This window comes from Phalangium opilio, unplaced genomic scaffold (genome assembly GCF_054372755.1).
Source record: "Phalangium opilio isolate 3A_F unplaced genomic scaffold, DU_Popi_V2 ptg000329l_1, whole genome shotgun sequence".
Lineage (NCBI taxonomy): Eukaryota > Metazoa > Arthropoda > Arachnida > Opiliones > Phalangiidae > Phalangium > Phalangium opilio.
In genome coordinates, this window is record NW_028324226.1 from 7,079,007 (window position 1) to 7,097,770 (window position 18,764).

The 18,764-nt window shown below is 35.2% G+C and overlaps 1 protein-coding gene across 6 annotated transcripts in view; it reads right to left on the reverse strand.

Annotated features, from left to right (window-relative positions):
- Positions 1–4,025: 4,025 nt before the first annotated feature.
- The window catches only part of LOC149610608 (potassium voltage-gated channel protein Shaw-like), a 519,915-nt gene continuing 505,176 nt past the window's right edge, over positions 4,026–18,764 (reverse strand). For 4 of the 6 annotated variants that reach the window (XM_089859332.1, XM_089859331.1, XM_089859333.1 and 1 more), the window contains 3 exons: positions 13,991–14,398; positions 10,426–10,570; positions 4,026–4,115 (listed from right to left, as the gene is read on the reverse strand). In XM_089859332.1, the coding sequence (XP_089715458.1) occupies positions 4,067–4,115; positions 10,426–10,570; positions 13,991–14,398 (602 nt within the window). In that variant the 3' untranslated portion in view covers positions 4,026–4,066. Of the gene's footprint in view, positions 4,297–10,425; positions 10,571–13,990; positions 14,399–18,764 lie in introns of all 6 variants that reach the window. The other 2 variants (XM_089859335.1, XM_089859334.1) reach the window with 2 other exon arrangements.

Genomic DNA, 18,764 nt, shown 5'->3' on the forward strand with positions numbered 1-18,764 from the left:
ATTATATATTTAAGTAACATCACGAACATAATAAAGTAGCGGCCTTTGTAGTGTTGTGGCTTCCATAACCGTAGACGATAGTAGGCCTGGAATTCGTCGAACATCACAGAAGTAATTGGTTTAATTAATATTTAACAACATACTACTAAGACTAATTTCATAAAAACGGAATTTTAATGTTTGAAAGTAAAATTGTTATGTTTCAATCTTAAGCCTATGTTGTTTAAACGGTGACCTTTGACCCTGAAAATAGTATAGGCCTCAATGCAATGGCAATGACCCCTAATAAATAAATAGAAAGGAAAGACGGTTCGTAATAATTATTGTAATAAATTATGCTTGCTTTATTTACAAACAATAATTTTTGTGCTTACAACACTATCTCCAATGGTAGTATATTTTTCCGTAACGTAACTTTAATTCACCGTTGGCCTTTATTTAAATTTTTTTATTCGGTTTAGTGAAACGGTTTATTATTTACAATAATTTCTTGTTTGTTTTTTTTTAAAGACCAACACCAGCGTGAATATGTTTTTTTTTTCAGTTATTGTTTCATTGAAGTTTATATATATTTTTTAATTTTCTTTTTGTTGCCACATAAAAACATTAACTAAAGATGCAAACTGAAAAACTATACGCTGTTTAGTTATTAAGTTGAGAAACTAAATATTATCGATAAAATTTGGTGAAATTAACAAGTTTCATGGTTTTTTCTTTGACGTTGCGAAATTAGAAGCATGAACTGCACTTTTGCGTAACGTTTTATTTTCGAAACTGAGGGAGGCGATTTGGGAAAAATTTGTTTTCGCTACGTATTTTTGTTCCTTGCAATTTCGTTACGTGTGTAAATTTCCCTAACAACTCCCCAAAAAGGCAGATTTATTTTAAATATAATTTTTATTTCCCAAAAATTTCCCTCGTTTCCTTCCGATACTGGCTTTCTTTCTTTCTCAATTTCTTTCTTAAATTTCCGAACAAGGCTCGCGAACGCGGTAGCTAATTACAGCCAAGTGGGGCTTGGTTGAATTGGCGGCACAGCTACGGCGAATTTTTATTTATTTTTTTTAATTTATTTCGTTATATCACAATTTTAGGCTGTTCCCTTTTCAGTAATGTTTATTTTTTTTATTAAGTGTTAGCATTTTTTTTAACAAAAACATTAATTGGCCGTAAAGTTTTTAAAAAAGAAACGTCAACTTTCATAATATTTTGTATATTATATATAGATATATTAAAAAAATTGGAATACATTTTATTTTTGCAATGTGACGATCACCATATTATTATTGGATGGATTTACATTTAGGGGCTCAGTGTAGACCTATCGGCAAACAGTATAAGTGATCGTTTAAGTAGTTTGTGTTCCTCAGTTCGAAAGAATTAATTGACGTTTCTTTTTTAAATTCCATAAAAAATTCAACGTAAATTAATACCTATATAGTTTTACGTACAACTTTGGGTTATAACTGTGTGTAATGTTTGATTTCTTTTCATTTAGTTTATGAATGATTAACTTTAACATAATTATAAATACTGGTTGATAAATTTAATCGTTCAAATATTTATTTTTTAATTTTAAACGTTAAAAACGTTTCAGTTTGACTTTAATACCGTGAAGCCAAAATTAAAATTTGAAAACGCAATTTGAATATATCGAAAAAATGCGATTTTGCGCGTTTTTTTTTTAACGTTGAGCGTAGACATTTTTTGACTTTTCATGGTAATTGTTTTGGTGAATGGACAAGAGATTAGTTTAGGTTCTTTGTAGTAAAGTCTTTTTAATGAACGCGGAAGGATTTCAGCCTTTTACGTTGTTGTAAAAAGTTTCGTGTTGTAGTTTGTCCTTGTAACTTCTTCCACTCTTAGTTTTCAAGTAACAATATTGGGCCCTTTTTTTGTGTGTAGAGAGTTTTTCTTTGCCACTTTCGGTTCTTCAAAGTTGTTTATAATTATAGTCAGTTTTTTTTTCTTTAAATACATTCAACAACTTTGGTTTGTTTTTAAAGTATTTACAAAACCTAAGTTTGATTTGATTTTAATACCTATAGACTTTCTAAATTGTTTTTCCTACAAATACATAAAAGCGGGAAAAAATTCATAGATGTTTTTTTGTTCATTTTAATTATTTTAAATTAATGTAATAAGTTTTTTTGGTTGGAAAAAGTGGATCATATTATATACTCTTTTCCGAGGTTTAAGTAATTTTAGGGTTATTTTAAACTTTATTTATAAATTCTTTCTCTTTTTCAATTTGATACTTTTTAAATCCTGTCATCTAGTAAAATTTAAAATTCTGATTAAACTAGAAGTTTAACTTAATCTAAAAGAGCCAATTATAATTTAATTTCTAAATTTTGAAAGTTGAAATATATAATTTTAACAAATTTCTTTTAACAATCAATTTTTAGGAATTAATTCATAGTATTTTAAATTTATTTCTGGATTAAATTTAATTATTTTTAATTTTCCCTTAATTATTTTTTTTTACATTTTGTTCGAAAATTTTATTGGTATCGCCCAAAAATAGATGACAAGTGTTTTTCGTTACTTTTCGTGACTTCAATCAAATGTTTTTCGATTTTAATTATTTTCTCTTTTAATTTTAAGGGTCACGACGGATTTTTCTTGTTAATTATAAAACGACCTATTTTTATTTTGAATTTTAATTGGCTTTTAAATTTTAAATTTAAAGTTTTTGTTAGAATCAGTTTCGTTATATTTTTTTTTAATAGTATCTAAAGTTTTCTCTGATATGTTCTCGAAATGGGGGAGGTCTAGGTCAATTGAATAATTTAATTTTATTTGATTTTAAATATGAATTTTAATGAAGTGGGGGGGGGAGGCTAAATATTCGTAACTCTAATTGGAACAATATTTTACATTATTATTTACGCGTTTAATGGACTCTCAAATTTTGGTAGCACCTTTTATGTTTTAATTTGAGCGCTAAAATAATCACTAATTATTAATTTAATTTAACTCGTTAAATTTTAATTAAAAGCTGACCAGAGTTATTTCTCTCTATAAATTAATCAGGCAAAATTAAATAATTTAATTTAAATTATTATATTTCCTACGCGATATTATTTTAATAATTAATTAGTCTACGCCCTATCGTTTCGTGTTCTGTTGCATGTTGTATGTAAATAGTACAAATTTCTCCCCCATTAAATGTTCTTTAATTAACCTTGATTTTAATTAGTTTAAATTCCTCCAAGTTTATGTTGTTTCCTTTTAATTTGGTCCTCAAAATATTTAAGGCGGATTTTCTTTTCTTTTTTCTTATTGGTAGCCAAAAAATTCATCCGACCACTTTGATTTTAGTTAATTTTATGGGGGCATTTATCTCGGTGACAGTGTGTAAAAAAACACGACAATGTTTCCCGGTTATTTTTTTTTACATTTATTAATTTAATAATTAATATTTAATATTAGTTTTAAGGCGATTCCTTTTAGTCCCCCTTTTAATAAGAAAGATTGTTAAAAATATTGATTCTCGCGCTACCCCAAAAAATTCTCGTTTAAAGACGGAGAGAAAATGGTTATTTTTAGTTTATTTTATTTTAAATAATTATTTATCGGTTAGTTTTTGGCATTTTTTTCTTTAAATCCTAAATCCATATCTATGGTATTTGTAGTTCTAAGTCTTCCATAGTTGATGAGTTGTTAGTTTATCTATTGTTTTAGCTGCCTTTACCCTCATATCCATCCATCTTGTTTTCAAATTGAAACTGTTTAATTACGAGAAAAGAGTGGGGCTTATTATTTTTTTAATTGGTTCCTCATTACACCATGCGGATTTAATTTAAATGCTCTTTATTATCTTTTTGTATAATTTTTTTACTGTCGTTGTTTCGCAGACTCCGTTGTCTCTTTGCATGTCGTTTTGGCTTTGTATTTAATCTCAATTCCGATTATTTTCAAAGTATTTTATTCATAATTAATTTATTTTTTTTTAATCCCTGAGACACCACGCGGTATAACTCGATCGTACGCGAAACCTTTTGTATTTTTTTGTTTTTAAGTTTTGTTTTTTTTTGTCGTGATGATCTTGTATTTGTTTTTCTCATATTTTCCACTCTTTCTGTTCGGTAACGGGAAGCAACGTGACGTTCCTGTTATTGAAAGAAAAGGGTTTTTTCCGTTTTATTTTGTGTGGTGCACAGTGACTTTCTCTGCACAGCGGAAAAGAAAATAACCCCAAAGAATGAATGTCTTATAGTTTTGGGGTAACTGTGTGTGTTTGAGAAAAGAAGGCTTCTTGTCTTGCGCCCTCACGTCATTCAGAACCGAAGTCTGTCGTAACGGCAAAAACATAAAAAAGAAAAACAGAAAAAGAGCCTTAATCCTTATATTTTTCGTTTTTAATCTCTCTCCTTATTTCTCTCCAACGTTATCTTTTGTTTCCCCTCGACAAAAGTGTCAATGGGAATATTGGGTTCTGAAGATGTTGCATTGTTCTCTTTCATTCAAAAGATAATATAAAATTATGAATATTTCTAATTGGAACTATTGGTACAATAATACGGAAGTTATCAGCAATTAATTTTACCTAACCTACAGAAGTCCTATCCGTGTAGCCATAGCCAGGAATATATGAATTTCTTATACTTGGAATTATTAACAGGCCATTTCCGTGCCTTTCTGCTTGAATTAAAGGGGGGAGGGTTAGAAACCGTCGCCCCTGCGTCATGCGTGATATATTTGAACTTGACATTGACCCAGCTAGCCACCTGTGCCGCAGCTAATGCGACCCGTGAGCATCGTACCAAAATGTAAAAAAGTTCTCTTTGCGTCAGATAAAGATTCCAGGTAGAAGAAATCTATGTATTCCTAGTATAGTAGTTGACTTTTTTAGGAATCATTGTTCCCCTATACGTCCCATGTTAATTTCTATGCGGGTTTTGTGGGTCGGGCAAGAGTACTTTCCGTCACACATCATAAATATGACTTCTTTCATAGTGTGATTTCATTGGTTGGTAACAACGCGAGGTCAAGTGTGCTAGAGGTAAAATTCGTCATACATAATGACAAAATACGTCTAGGTACGTTGAGAAAATGGCTACACAATGATTCCTATTAGCTGTATGCATTCCTGGTAATGCTAATTACTGATATCTTCATTAATTAATCAAAAATGTCTTGATTAGAATCAAGACCTAAAAAGTATCGATAAGACTGAGGTTATCACTTGTCTGAAGGTTCAGATATTAATTTTTCTTTTTAATTGAAACTTAAATGCATGCTTAAGAAAAAACAACGTTCCATTACCGTTTTCCGTTGAAATAAATTTTTTACTGGTAATCAATTTCAAAAATTTACTTATCTCGGCTTTTCGACCACAATTCCATTCCCCGAAAACATTTTATCATTACATTAATTACTTTTGGGAGAGTACGTGTATGGTTTTGCGTTTTAAAAGGCTCCTAAAGACGTTACATCCCCATTTGTGACCGGCACGCTTCGCAGTGGAACATTTTAATTATTCTAAAACCAATGGCGCCAAATTCAATAGGGACAGTAAGATTTTTACTCGCGGTTTTGCAAAATGATGTAATATCAAGCGTACTTTAGTCAACCGTCGTATTGTTCTTTCTCATAGTTCAGGGCATGATCAGTGTTACTGCCCAATTTCTCTCTCTAGTTTCTAACAATGGTTAGAGACTATTTGATATGGCACGGCACAACATTATATACATTTGAAAATTCTAAGTAGCACAAAAGGAAAAAGAATCCATTTTTTTTATATTTTGGTTTGAAATAAATAAATTCATGATAGTAGTTATAACGAACAGAAAGTCAAGGGAATGGCACCGGTAATGAGCAGCAGAAAGAGAGGAAAGTTTGCTTCAAGTTAGCAGAAGGACATAGTAGTGAAAATAGTAATCTAGAATTTTGTTCATTCAAACCTTATTATATCATGAAAAATTCAAGTGAGCAGGCGGCACTATCTAGAAAGATTGATTTTGGCAGATAACAGCGAAAAAATTATGTTCTACACACACTGGGACTATGGGAGAGTTTCAGGGCCGCAGGTCGCACATGATGAAATTTCAACTCCAGATTACATCATTTCTCTCTGGTCGTACTAGTAGCAGGTTAAGCTATAGTTTGCTCAGGTCCAGTTAGTCTAGAAAGGGTTATATAGTGCTTGCAACTTTTAAAAGGTTGTTATCATGGCTAAACAGACCGCTATTACAGTTTTTTCTTCTTTTATAGGCTATTTTGACACGTTATCTCCGAAAAGTAATAAATGTAATGATAAAATGTTTTCGGGGAATGGAATTGTGGTCGAAAAGCCGAGATAAGTAAATTTTTGAAATTGATTACCAGTAAAATAATTTATTTCAACGGAAAACGGTAATGGAACGTTGTTTTTTCTTAAGCATGCATTTAAGTTTCAATTAAAAAGAAAAATTAATATCTGATCCTTCAGACAAGTGATAACCTCAGTCTTATTGATACTTTTTAGGTCTTGATTCTAATCAAGACATTTTTGATTAATATCTGTTCCTTCAGTCTTCATTTTAATTAAGAATGTTAAGAAACTGTTTTACATTTTCAAAATCTGCACTAAGCAGAAACATATATAAAGGGGACCATAACTTTAGCTCAATCAGACATTTATTTATAATGATACTTCAAAAATAAAACGTAAATCATTAAAAGTGTGCATTCTTATTGGAATTAGAATAATACATTTTTTACAATCATTTATTGAAACGCGAGGCGCCCCCCTAAAAATTCCACCTACAAGCACCCGGGCAAAGCATCTACCCAAAAGTACCCACAAGTACCTACAAGCACCCACAAGTACCCACAAGTACCTACAAGCACCCACAAGTACCCACAAGCACCTACTAGTACGCACAATTACCTACTAGTACCCACAAGTACCTACTAGTACCCACACGCACCTAAAAGCACCCACACGCACCTACAAGCACCCACACGCACCTATAAGCACCCACAAGTACCTACAAGCACCCACAAGTACCTACAAGCACCCACAAGTACCTACAAGCACCCACAAGTACCTACAAATACCTACAAATACCCACAATACCTACAAGCACCCCAATACATACAAGCACCCACAAGTACCCATAAGTACCTACAAGCACCCACAAGCACTCACAAGTACCTACAAGCACTCACAAGTACCTACAAGCACTCACAAGTACCTACAAGCACTCACAAGTACCTACAAGCACTCACAAGTACCTACAAGCACTCACAAGTACCTACAAGCACCCACAAGTACCTACAAGCACCCACAAGTACCTACAAGCACCCACAAGTACCTACAAGCACCCACAAGTACCTACAAGCACTCACAAGTACCCACAAGTACCAACATGAACCCACAAGTACCTACAAGTACCCACAAGTACCTACATGAACCCACAAGTACCAACAAGCACCCACAAGTACCTACAAGCACCCACAAGTACCTACAAGCACCCACAAGTACCTACAAGCACCCACAAGTACCTACAAGCACCCACAAGTACCTACAAGCACCCACAAGTACCTACAAGCACCCACAAGTACCTACAAGCACCCACAAGTACCTACAAGCACCCACAAGTACCTACAAGCACCCACAAGTACCTACAAGCACCCACAAGTACCTACAAGCACCCACAAGTACCTACAAGCACCCACAAGTACCTACAAGCACCCACAAGTACCTACAAGCACCCACAAGTACCTACAAGCACCCACAAGTACCTACAAGCACCCACAAGTACCTACAAGCACCCACAAGTACCTACAAGCACCCACAAGTACCTACAAGCATCCACAAGTACCTACAAGCACCCACAAGTACCTACAAGCATCCACAAGTACCTACAAGCACCCACAAGTACCTACAAGCACCCACAAGTACCTACAAGCACCCACAAGTACCTACAAGCACCCACAAGTACCTACAAGCACCCACAAGTACCTACAAGCACCCACAAGTACCCACAAGTACCTACAAGTACCCACAAGTACCTACAAACACCCAGAAGTACCTACAAGCACCCACAAGTACCTACAAGCACCCACAATTACCTACAAGCACCCACAAGTACCTACAAGCACCCACAAGTACCCACAAGTACCTACAAACACCCAGAAGTACCTACAAGCACCCACAAGTACCTACAAGCACCCACAATTACCTACAAGCACCCACAAGTACCTACAAGCACCCACAAGTACCCACAAGCACCCACAAGTACCCACAAGTACCTACAAGTACCTACAAACACCCAGAAGTACCTACAAACACCCACAAGCACCCACAAGTACCCACAAGAACCCACAAGTACCTACAAGCACCCACAAGTACCTACAAGCACCCACAAGTACCTACAAGCACCCACAAGTACCCACAAGCACCCACAAGTACCCACAAGCACCCACAAGTACCCACAAGCACCCACAAGTACCTACAAGTACCCACAAGAACCCACAAGTACCTACAAGCACCCACAAGTACCCACAAGCACCTACAAGCACCTACAAGTACCCATAAGCACCTACAAGTTACCGACAAGCACCCACAAGCACCCACAAGTACCTACATGCACCCACAAGTACCCACAAGTACCTACAAGCACCCACAAGGTAATCAAGTTTAAGTAGCTTTAACCTAAGCAGAGAAAAGATAAAATGTCCATTAAGCTAGCTATTTGTTCTAAGAATTTGACTATAACCACGGTAAAACGACCAAACTCGCTTCATACACTACATAACTCATGCTAAAAAGTCGCAGGTTCCATAGTTTCAGGGTAAACCACGTAAGTCGGAGCATGTAATTAAAACTATGAAAAACAGTACTTAAACTTAAATTTTCTTGATGAAAAAAAATAGGCGCCAACTATGGATATGGGGCTTTCATTTAAGACCGTTTTCAAATCTATCTGACGTATGGTTATTTTTGTAAGGGTATGGACAAAATTTGAAACTTTGGAAAATTTCCCATGTTATTTCTATGGGAAATTTCCAGTTTTTCGTCAAAATCTGTGATTAATTTTATGGAAATGAAAACCACCCTTAGCAACTTTATTTTTTATAAAATAAACGAATTAATGGATCTCTTTGAAATTTTAACCACATATTAAGGGTCCGAATTGTAGTTCAGTGGATTTTTTTCGAACCAATTAGTACAATACAAAAAAAACTACATCCAAACAAAAAACCCTCCTTATACATTAAGAGCAGTATGAAGTCTTATCTAAGAGAGCTACCGCTCTCATAGAATATTGTATGTATACAGATACATGGTTACAATTTGAAATACTCATTATCTTAAATGATCTTTCAAATTAACTGAAAAACTTTCCATAATTTCCATTTCTTGAACTAATATTGTATCTTAATTAATAATAAACCAAAAATTTAACTAATACCACGACGTCAAATAATAATTTATTTCTAGCAATTTAAATCTCCCCCCAAAAAACTAAAAACTAAGCATAATTTTAAATGAAAAATATAATTAAACTGCAATAAATTTCACATTGAAATGTCATTAAAATGGATTCTACATCGGATGGACTCCATGTTCTTAATCCCTTAAAGAATAAAGTAGTTTCTCACCATTCACGATGGAATGAATTTTTTAAAAAACTCGTATCCCCTTTAAGAGAGCTTCTCCCTGAACACGCGTGCTCAGCGGGTAAAACATTTTTACAGGCGTTCTATGGAAAACTCATTACGCGGGATTCCCCTGGAAGCCGTATTCCACGTTAGGCACGTCCCGAAACTTAAAACGATATTCTTGCGCGGTTTTACGCTATAATTATACCGAAATTGGACATATTTTTAAACCAATTTGTTTAACGGAGTACTAATTTTAAATGGAACAAAGTCAAACCCCCTTTTTAATCTTCATAATGGTGTTTTAATGACTGCTAAAGTTTTTAATAGCCCAATTTTATTATTATTAAAAGTATATTTTTTGTAGGCATAGACGGAAGTGCTCGTAAATTTTAATTCCTCTTTTTTAGGGCCGTTTATTCGACTGTAATATTATAATAATAACCAGAAGTCGATTAATTCGAAGGTATTTGTGAAATAAAGCTATACTTATCACTGACACAAATTTGCCCCAAAAAAACCTTGAACGTAGCCCATTTCTCCCTAAATAGTTAAGAAGTACCCCAAAATGACCCTGCCGTTCAATACTCAGACCTCATTTTTCATGTACGAAAATTGTAGCCCATTTTTCTCATACTTTAAAATAAAGTTGGCATTTTTAAAAACCAAGGAAAGTAGTGTTGGTAATCTTGGTATAACTATACAAGCTTCGTAATAATCAACTTTTGCCTCCGATAATAACAGCTAATTTGGCAAAGTAATAGACTGTGGGATGCGGCTAAATTATAGTGTTAGTTTAAAATGAAACGTGAAAAACATAATACTTACGCCTCAATTTTGGCCATAGAAGAGGCTGTTTGGGGGGAACTTTTGCTCTGCCCTTGGAAAGATACTTTTGGGGGCGCGGTGTCGTTGAATTGAATTAGATTTCCGGTGGCTGTTGACGTCACGACATTACCGTCCGGCCCTTGAGCTGCTTCCGACAAATCAAAAAAATACACAAAGAAACCCAGTAAAAAAACACTGCGCTTCTTACAATTCACAAAAGGCGAGCGAGTTGTACATGTCATTGATTTACGAAGTGACGAGATTTTCAAATGCTACGTGTGTAGCGTTTATGCTTCTTCGTTTAAATATAATAACCCTAAAGTTGTTTTGACCGAGAATTTGGTAATATTTAATTTATACAGGTATATATAACAATGTTTATCTGACCAAAGAGGGTATAAAGAGGGGGAGTTGAAGCTATTAGCTTTGACAAGGCATTTTGGGAGTTCAAGCTTTTCTTTTTTATTATTTGTTATATTCTTCTCCTAATAACCGGTTCAAATTATTTCAACCGATAAGAGGGCAGAGAAAAATGCTTAGCGGAAATCTTTCAAAGCGAGAACACTCAAACCAAGCCTTCTACTCCCCCCTTTATACTCTCTTTGATCTGACTGATTTATTATATCAGTCAGCTGACAGTTTGTATAAATTATAAATTAAATATTAATAGCGTTTTCCTTTGGGTCCTCGCGGAGCGCTCCCATGGAGGAATAAAACTAGGAGATCCTATTCTTCAAAAACAGTCTTTAAAGAAGCTGGAAACTACTACTACCATTTTTATTGCTCCTTGGGAGCGCTCCCCGAGGACCCAAAGGAAAATGCTATAAGATTGAATTAAAGCCCTCCTGTATGTGTAATTTGAAAACACTCTTCAGTGTTACTTTGAGATAATTTATGACGTTTCACCTCCGTCACATACTCCGCTGGAAAAGCTGTTTTAAACAGTTTTAAAATTACCGGCAATTGTAAATGATAATCAGGTAATTTAATTAGTAATTTCACATGTGAAAATCTTGTCATTTTGAGAAAATGTAACATGTTTACTCGTTCGCCTTTAATGTAATAAACAAGATCAGACTGAAAGAATAGAAAAATATAAAGAAATGAGAGTGGTCCCTTGTGTAAAAAAGAAAACATTAAGGTTAGATTTTACCGTATACATTTGAAAGAGAATAGAGTGAATGTGTACAAAATGCGAAGAAATATTATATAAAGACATTCCACATAGAGCCATAATTTACGAAAGTGTATATAAATATTTTGCAGCATTATATATACCATTTCGACGGAGAGTTGATTTTTTTTAGTGTATCTCGTTTAATTTAAAACATGCCAAACGCAGGCAGGAATATTCCCTCGTTTTCCACCGAAATGGTCTATAAAGTGGGACTATATTAAGAAAAATTGCATGTGGCATTTTCTTGCGGGAAGAAGAAAAATACAGTACACGTGGGTTTTAAGATGTTTGGTAGAATGTTTTTTTTTTCTTTTGGTATACGGCTATCAGTTTATTTTCATTGTGACGTATTTAATTATATTGTGTCGTAAGTTGTAGTGTTGTACATGCAGTTAGTTTATCGTGTTGTTTGTTTATTATCTCACCGCTATACTTTCGTCGTGTCAAAACTGAATATTGTCAGAAGGATTTAACCTCCATTTTTGTCCAGTGACTCATTTTTTTTATGTTTATATATCATTCTAAATTTTTTTCATTGTAATTGCGAATTAAAAACTGTTGAAAAGGGTAACTTGTAAAAAGTGTTCAGGAGACAATGTTGAGGATGAAGACATAGATAATGGTAACATTGCGAATCAAAATAAGAGTTGCATCGTTTTCAAGCTGGAGAAGGAAGTAATTTCCATAAGAAAAGTATCTATTTTACAATGGTAATAACTTTTACATCATGCACAAATGAATTTTAAAGATATAACTAATAGAAGTACATAGCAAGCAATGAGATTATAATTGCTTTAAAACCCGTTAAATTTTAACGTAACAGCAAATACAAATATTGTTTGATCTTGATAAAAATAATAGCTGTCTCGTGAAATGGACGTTCTTTTGTTGTAATGCGGAAGTAAATAACCTAAAGAACTAGGGAGACTCTTTTAGAGGAGTCTTGGTTAAAATAAAAGATTTGCGTAGCAATTTAATGACATACTTGGCATATAATTCTGTTTATAACTTGAACGAGAGGTTTACATGGAGAGGAAAATTCTGTACTTAAACATAGCACTACCTCTGTAACCCCATCTACGGCAACGAAGTCTTTCCACCATTCTCATCACGATTCAGCTGCCAATATCTCAAAAATGGAAGCTAGTTCTAACGCAGAAAAAATTAAAAACATTTTCATAAACTTCCTCAAGGTGGCAGCACTGACACGCCCTTACATAAGGTCAAGGTATTTTAAGAGACGTTAATTTCCGCCAACCAAAATTTTCTCTCCATTTAACTCTCTTCCAAGTTTATAACGAAGTCACGTGATCTTTTTACTAACGCCATGTCTCTAAGAATCTCGCGTTATTTACGTTCCTCTTGCCTTAATATCACTCCCCTACAGAGTCTCCCTGATAAAACGTAACCATTAACCTCCTTTTAATCTTGCCAAGCCACGTGCCATTTGTTAAATGTGACAGACGGATGGAGTAAAATATAAAAAAGAGATAGTAGAGAATAGCGTTGCCATTCGAACTCCAGTAACGCAACAAGATAGCCAGAGAAGAATAAAAACATACGGAAAAAGAGAAACGTGCATTGAAAACGGATAGAGGAAAAGTTACAAGAAGAAAACTGTACAAGTATTAAATAGAGTGGGAGAATGTGTAGATAAAGTAGTTTTTATTTCGTAGACCAGTGAACTAGTTTAGGTTTAGTTGCAAAGAAAGAAAAAACAAACATAGGATGCGTTCTTTGGGTTGGTCCAGTTGCGAAGGACAAGTTGTTGTGAAAAATGGTCGATTCTCTAACATATTTTTTTTATTATATCTATAAATGAGAGCCAAAGTAGAAGCACGTCAACTATACGTTGAGTGTGTCAAGGAATATTAATGAATGTATCTGTCAAGGACATTATGACGCCTAGATACAAGTAGTACTACTAAGGTTCAAGGCTGGTTTCGTACATATCCTTGCGTCAAGATATCCTTAATTGGGTTGAAGCCATGTATTTTTGGGGTATTGCAACTTTTCAGTGGAACGTAAATTTATTTAAATAAGATTAAAAGAGAATTTATCTTTAATTGAGTCTATTTCCATGATTAAGTCATATTTTACAAGGGATGTCATGGAAAATAGAGTTTTCATCGGAGTACACTCAAGCGCTGCTACATTATCCAAATTTCATTTTACTGACGTACGCGTCATGGTCATTGTCATTGACCCGATGATTGCGTCATCAGGTCAATGCCATTTTATTGGTGCACGTATCCAACCATGGATTTTTAGGTTCGCGATGTTTTATTTGTATCTATACCAACAACCAAGGCAATCTTAAGGACCGCATTTTTCACAAGAGACTTGTCGAAGATTTGTATAGGAGTGACGTGCATATTGTGATCGTACCGGAATTATTAGCTAGTCCATTAGCGTCGCTTTTGGTAGTCACCGGTCCTATGTCAATGAGCTTGCCTCCTCCGTGGCCTCCGGACATACTGGACCTGTTGTTGAAGTCCTGTTGCTGTTGAGCACCGCCACCGTAGGCGCCACCGCCCCCGCCGCCCCCTCCTCCTCCTCCTCCTCCCGTGTAGACGGCCACTGTCGTAATTGTGGCTTGTTGCGAGGCGGCAGCGGCAGCCGCAGCGGCCGCGGCTTGCTGTTGTTGCAAGGCAGCTTGCTGTTGCAGGGCCGCTGAGAAGGAATGGCCCATGATGGAACTGGTGCGCCTGTTGCGAGTTGGGGGAGGCGCCGGTTGCTCTTCTTTGTTTTCTGAATGGTTCAACATTAACATCGGGATGGTTTCCTCTCCGTTACCTACATTCATACAGCATTCATTCAAAACTACTTCTAGAGAAATCAAAGGGCGCGCGCCGAACGATTGTGTAGTTACGCGTATAATGGGATTGTTATACTTGACTAAGGATCGATACTTCTTGCGTATCCATTTTGCTCATGCGAGAAGATTTAATACGATTCGTTAAACACTTGAAATATGATTAAATACATCACCTTGATAATGCGTAATTATTTTATCGTTTGCTTTAGAGGTCTTAGAAACTATATATTTTATTAAAATTATCAAGAAATCATTGTTTTCTTTAGAAAATACGATTGTAAATTGAAAGTTTCATCATTATTACGAGGAAAATTTGTGATATGAATAAGATCTGCTGCATCGCGTGATATATATTTTAAGTTGCGTAGATTATAAGTCGAAAAATTCTTTAAGATTTAACCATACTTTCATAAGATATGTTCCATAAGTTTGTCACTGGTTACTGAGAGCTTGTCATGAAGTGACGTAGATGAAACGTCATAGATTCTTGTAAAGCGACGCCTGGCGAGGCGCTGTCAAAGGCTTAGTACAGACTAAATAGGAAGATGGACTGAAAAACCGAGTGTAGTAAATTCTCGCGTCGTTCTCTAGCTCTCAGTAAGTCTCTAGCATTACGAAGTATAGGTAGTGTCATACAATTGGAACATATCTTGTAAACTTGTGATTTCACGAATTGCCGAGACTAGAAAGTGGAACAATTCTCTGATTACCATTGGAGCATGAACTCTAATTTACCTCTTCATGATGAAACTTAGTAAATTCGTGCAATTTTCTAAAGAAAATGTTTTTGGAAAATTAAATCCATATTTTAGCGTGAAGGAATCGTACTAAAACTCCAGTAAATAAAAGTGTAATAATTTTAAGACCTTGGGCGGTTGAACCAACAATGTGACCAATCCGCAGCACACGTCCGTCTAACGAAGTAAATCCTATGTTACTTCATAATATTTACCCAATATTTTCTTAATTCATTGAACAAATATTGGTGTTTTAGATACGCGGATTGGCCACGTGATCAGTTTACAAAAGGGCGCGTGTTCGCGAACCGTTTTAAGTTTGTTTTGTCTCCCGACGCGGCTAAGTCTGCGCGAGATCCAGTTCTTTTAGTTCGCGAGTAATTCTTAAAAATCGAAACTGGGAACGAAACCGTATCATTTAAAATGTTACTCATCTAGTTACAAAGGATATAGGTTAGTCCGCATTATCTTAGCTGCAAGGTTAGCTGGAACAAATGGGTAGGGGTAGCGAAAGGGGCGGGAAAGGGATAGTTCAAAACATTTAGAGCAAGGCTAATTCCGTACTTGGAGCGTACCACGTACCCTAACGCAACTACGCGTATTCGCCCAAGTCTTCCTGCCGTCTTTAAATGTCAGAGGTCGACGGAATTAACAGAGCGACATTGAGAATGTATACGTCTACAGTATTGAAAGGAATTTAGGCTAAATTCCTGAGAATATTAAGATTGATCGATAATGAATCGAATTATTTGTAAATCAGTTTTAATTGAATGAGAATTATGATTGTCTTAAATTATCTGTAAAGGGAAAGGGAGATTGAAGGCTGAAGACCTTGCAGTTTTTCTTCCTTAGATTTCAGGATTTTCATTGCCTAATTTGTCAGTAAATATTTATTATTTAGAAAACTGTCGAAAACTTTATATTATTATGGTGTTTTTTGTCGGTTTCATTAAGAAATAAGCAATGAAAATTGGTTCTTGGGATCCAGTACATCAGTAAAGAACAGTACTTCTAAACATTTGACATATTACTGTTAACATTATAAAATCATTCCCCCTAAACACCCTTAAGATAAGTAACCGATTACAGTTAAACATCGTAACTTGATAATTTTGTTTTATATGCAAACAATTAACTGGTCAATATTCATGGAAAACTGATTAATTTCATGGTACTAGTAAGCTATATGGAGAAATCGTACCCTAAAGATAAGTAACCGATTACAGTTAAAATATTGCAAACTTGTTACTTTTGTTTTGTATGCTAACAATTAATTGTCAATATTCATGGAAAACCGATTAATTTCATTATACTAGTAATCTATATGGAGGAGTAGTATACCGTTTACGCGAATGAAGGACTTTTTCATTCATTTGGGATTTTTTCCATCAATGTCTTTGAAGACTTACAATTGCCACTCTATAGAGATCTTAATTTCCTGCCGTGGTTTTCTTTGGGATTTAGATGTTTGTTGTGCGTGAGTTACCCTATGAAATACCCAGAACGAGCTCAAGTAAGGACTGATGCCAAGGAAATCCCTCAAGCAGCTTTATTTATTATGGTTTGAAAGAACAAATTACCGTTTAAATTACCGATTTAGAGTCCTAAAATTAGACACTTACGAAGTATTTTAATTAAATTCTAAATGCGCAGCGTTCTCTAATAACGCCAATAGAATTTGAACATGGATCTATTTTCTGTAAATGAGTTTCTTCTGCAAAGAATCAACTTTACTGAATAATTCGTTACAGATAAATCCATGAAGTCGAGTAACACTCGAAGGGGCGCACCTCTTATAGACTATTTCGATGTAACTAAGAGCAAATGCCAAGAGGGTAGAACTTTGCCTTCCACCTCGATTTTTGGCTCTAGGCGTTTTGTCTCATCATGAGTATAAACAGGGATGGATGTAATTTTAGAAGCAGGAATGAACAGAGTAATCCAGGCGCGCGTCCAAGTCCCGGAACCAATTCTCCGGGACGTGGGGGTATGAAAGAAGAAGCGGGTCTTAGCGACAGAGGTAAAAAAGGAATTTCGCATTTTTCGCCGTCCCTCTCAGGAACGTCATCAAAGCCAACTTTAAGTGAGCCAATAAGACAATTTAAACTTTTCGTTACGTGTTGAAGGGAGGGACTCTATACTGCGCTACGAGTCGGACTGAATTAATAATACTAACCGTTCTCCATTCCTGCTTCTCTATCCCTGGTATTCGAATTCAAAAAATCCCACGAAAGACTTCCGCGATTCTGCTTCCAAAAACCTAGAACCAGTAAAACCACCTTTCTCCCAACAACACCCCACCCACGTAAGTTTAACCCTTGTTTATCTATCTCTCTTGGAGGAGAGACGCGAACGTGTTAACAATTGTCGAACTGTTTCTATTAGTTAAACTGCATTAAATAAACTTTAAATCCATCTAAAATAACGTTTTCCACACATTCTACCTGACCTACACAAAAAAACCGCGCTAAAATGATAGTGCGCAGAGGAAGCAATGCGTCAACCTCCTTGTATGTACCGATACTGAGGGTTGCCTAACCCCTGTTATACATCAAAAAGGACTATTGAAGAAGAAATATATTTCCCAATGGAGGCAACGCTAGGTGGAACCACTAAATTGGAGTCAATCGATAGCAAAAAGCCTAATGAGACTCATTTGTCGTATCGGTTGAAAAATTAGAAGGGTGGGTAGGTCAAAAAACCAAAAACAATTGCATCATTTCAACTCGGAGAATTAGAGGGACGCGCTAGATGGCATGCGAATATTTTTTTATTATTAAAGAAAAGTCTTTTCTAATCGTGGGTAGCTTAGCTTTTCACCAAACCTAAAACTTCATCGGTACACGCTTTCAGGATTCACAAATATAGCTTGAGTTAGAGAAAAAAAGGTTTTAATCAAATTGACAGGAAAGCCTCCCTTAAAACCAAGAAGGGGAGACCATTCCTCGAACAGGGGATTTTCCACCGACAACTAAAAGAGGAATTAATTTGCACATCAATGAGAAACTGTCCGCGTTTTCTAGGCTCAAAGAGGGATCTAGCACTTGCATTTGATCGTCGTCCAATTCCTAAAATTAATTTAGGGTCTATTTGAATCTGGCATTGCTCGAAAATAGCGTCAAAAACTACACGTTGTAAGGTTTTTTATTATACTGTGCTTGAAAACCTAGAGTACAATGAAAACTTTAATGTGAAACTGAATTTGCAAACGAAATATATTCAAACCCTTTGGAGCTTTTCTCCAAAATCGCAGAAAATTGTGACATCATTACTATGGTTTTGTTCTATTTTGGACACCCAAGAAAAGTCAATAATTGGTAATACCCACTGAAATCATATCGAAAATCTACGGAATTTGAAAATATGTGTTAAAACACCAGGATAATTATAATTATTATTATTATTATTTTGGAATTATCCAAAACATCAGAAGTTTTTTGTTCGAAAAGGTCAGGGAAAGCAATTTATTTCCGGATTATATCCCAGAAATTGAAAGAAATATGAGGAAATTTGAAGCATCAGCCAAAGTATGCCCGAAATAGTTGGGAAGTCAAGAATTTTGCCTCTAAAAGGTCAGGAACAGTATTGATTTTTATGGAACGTTTTG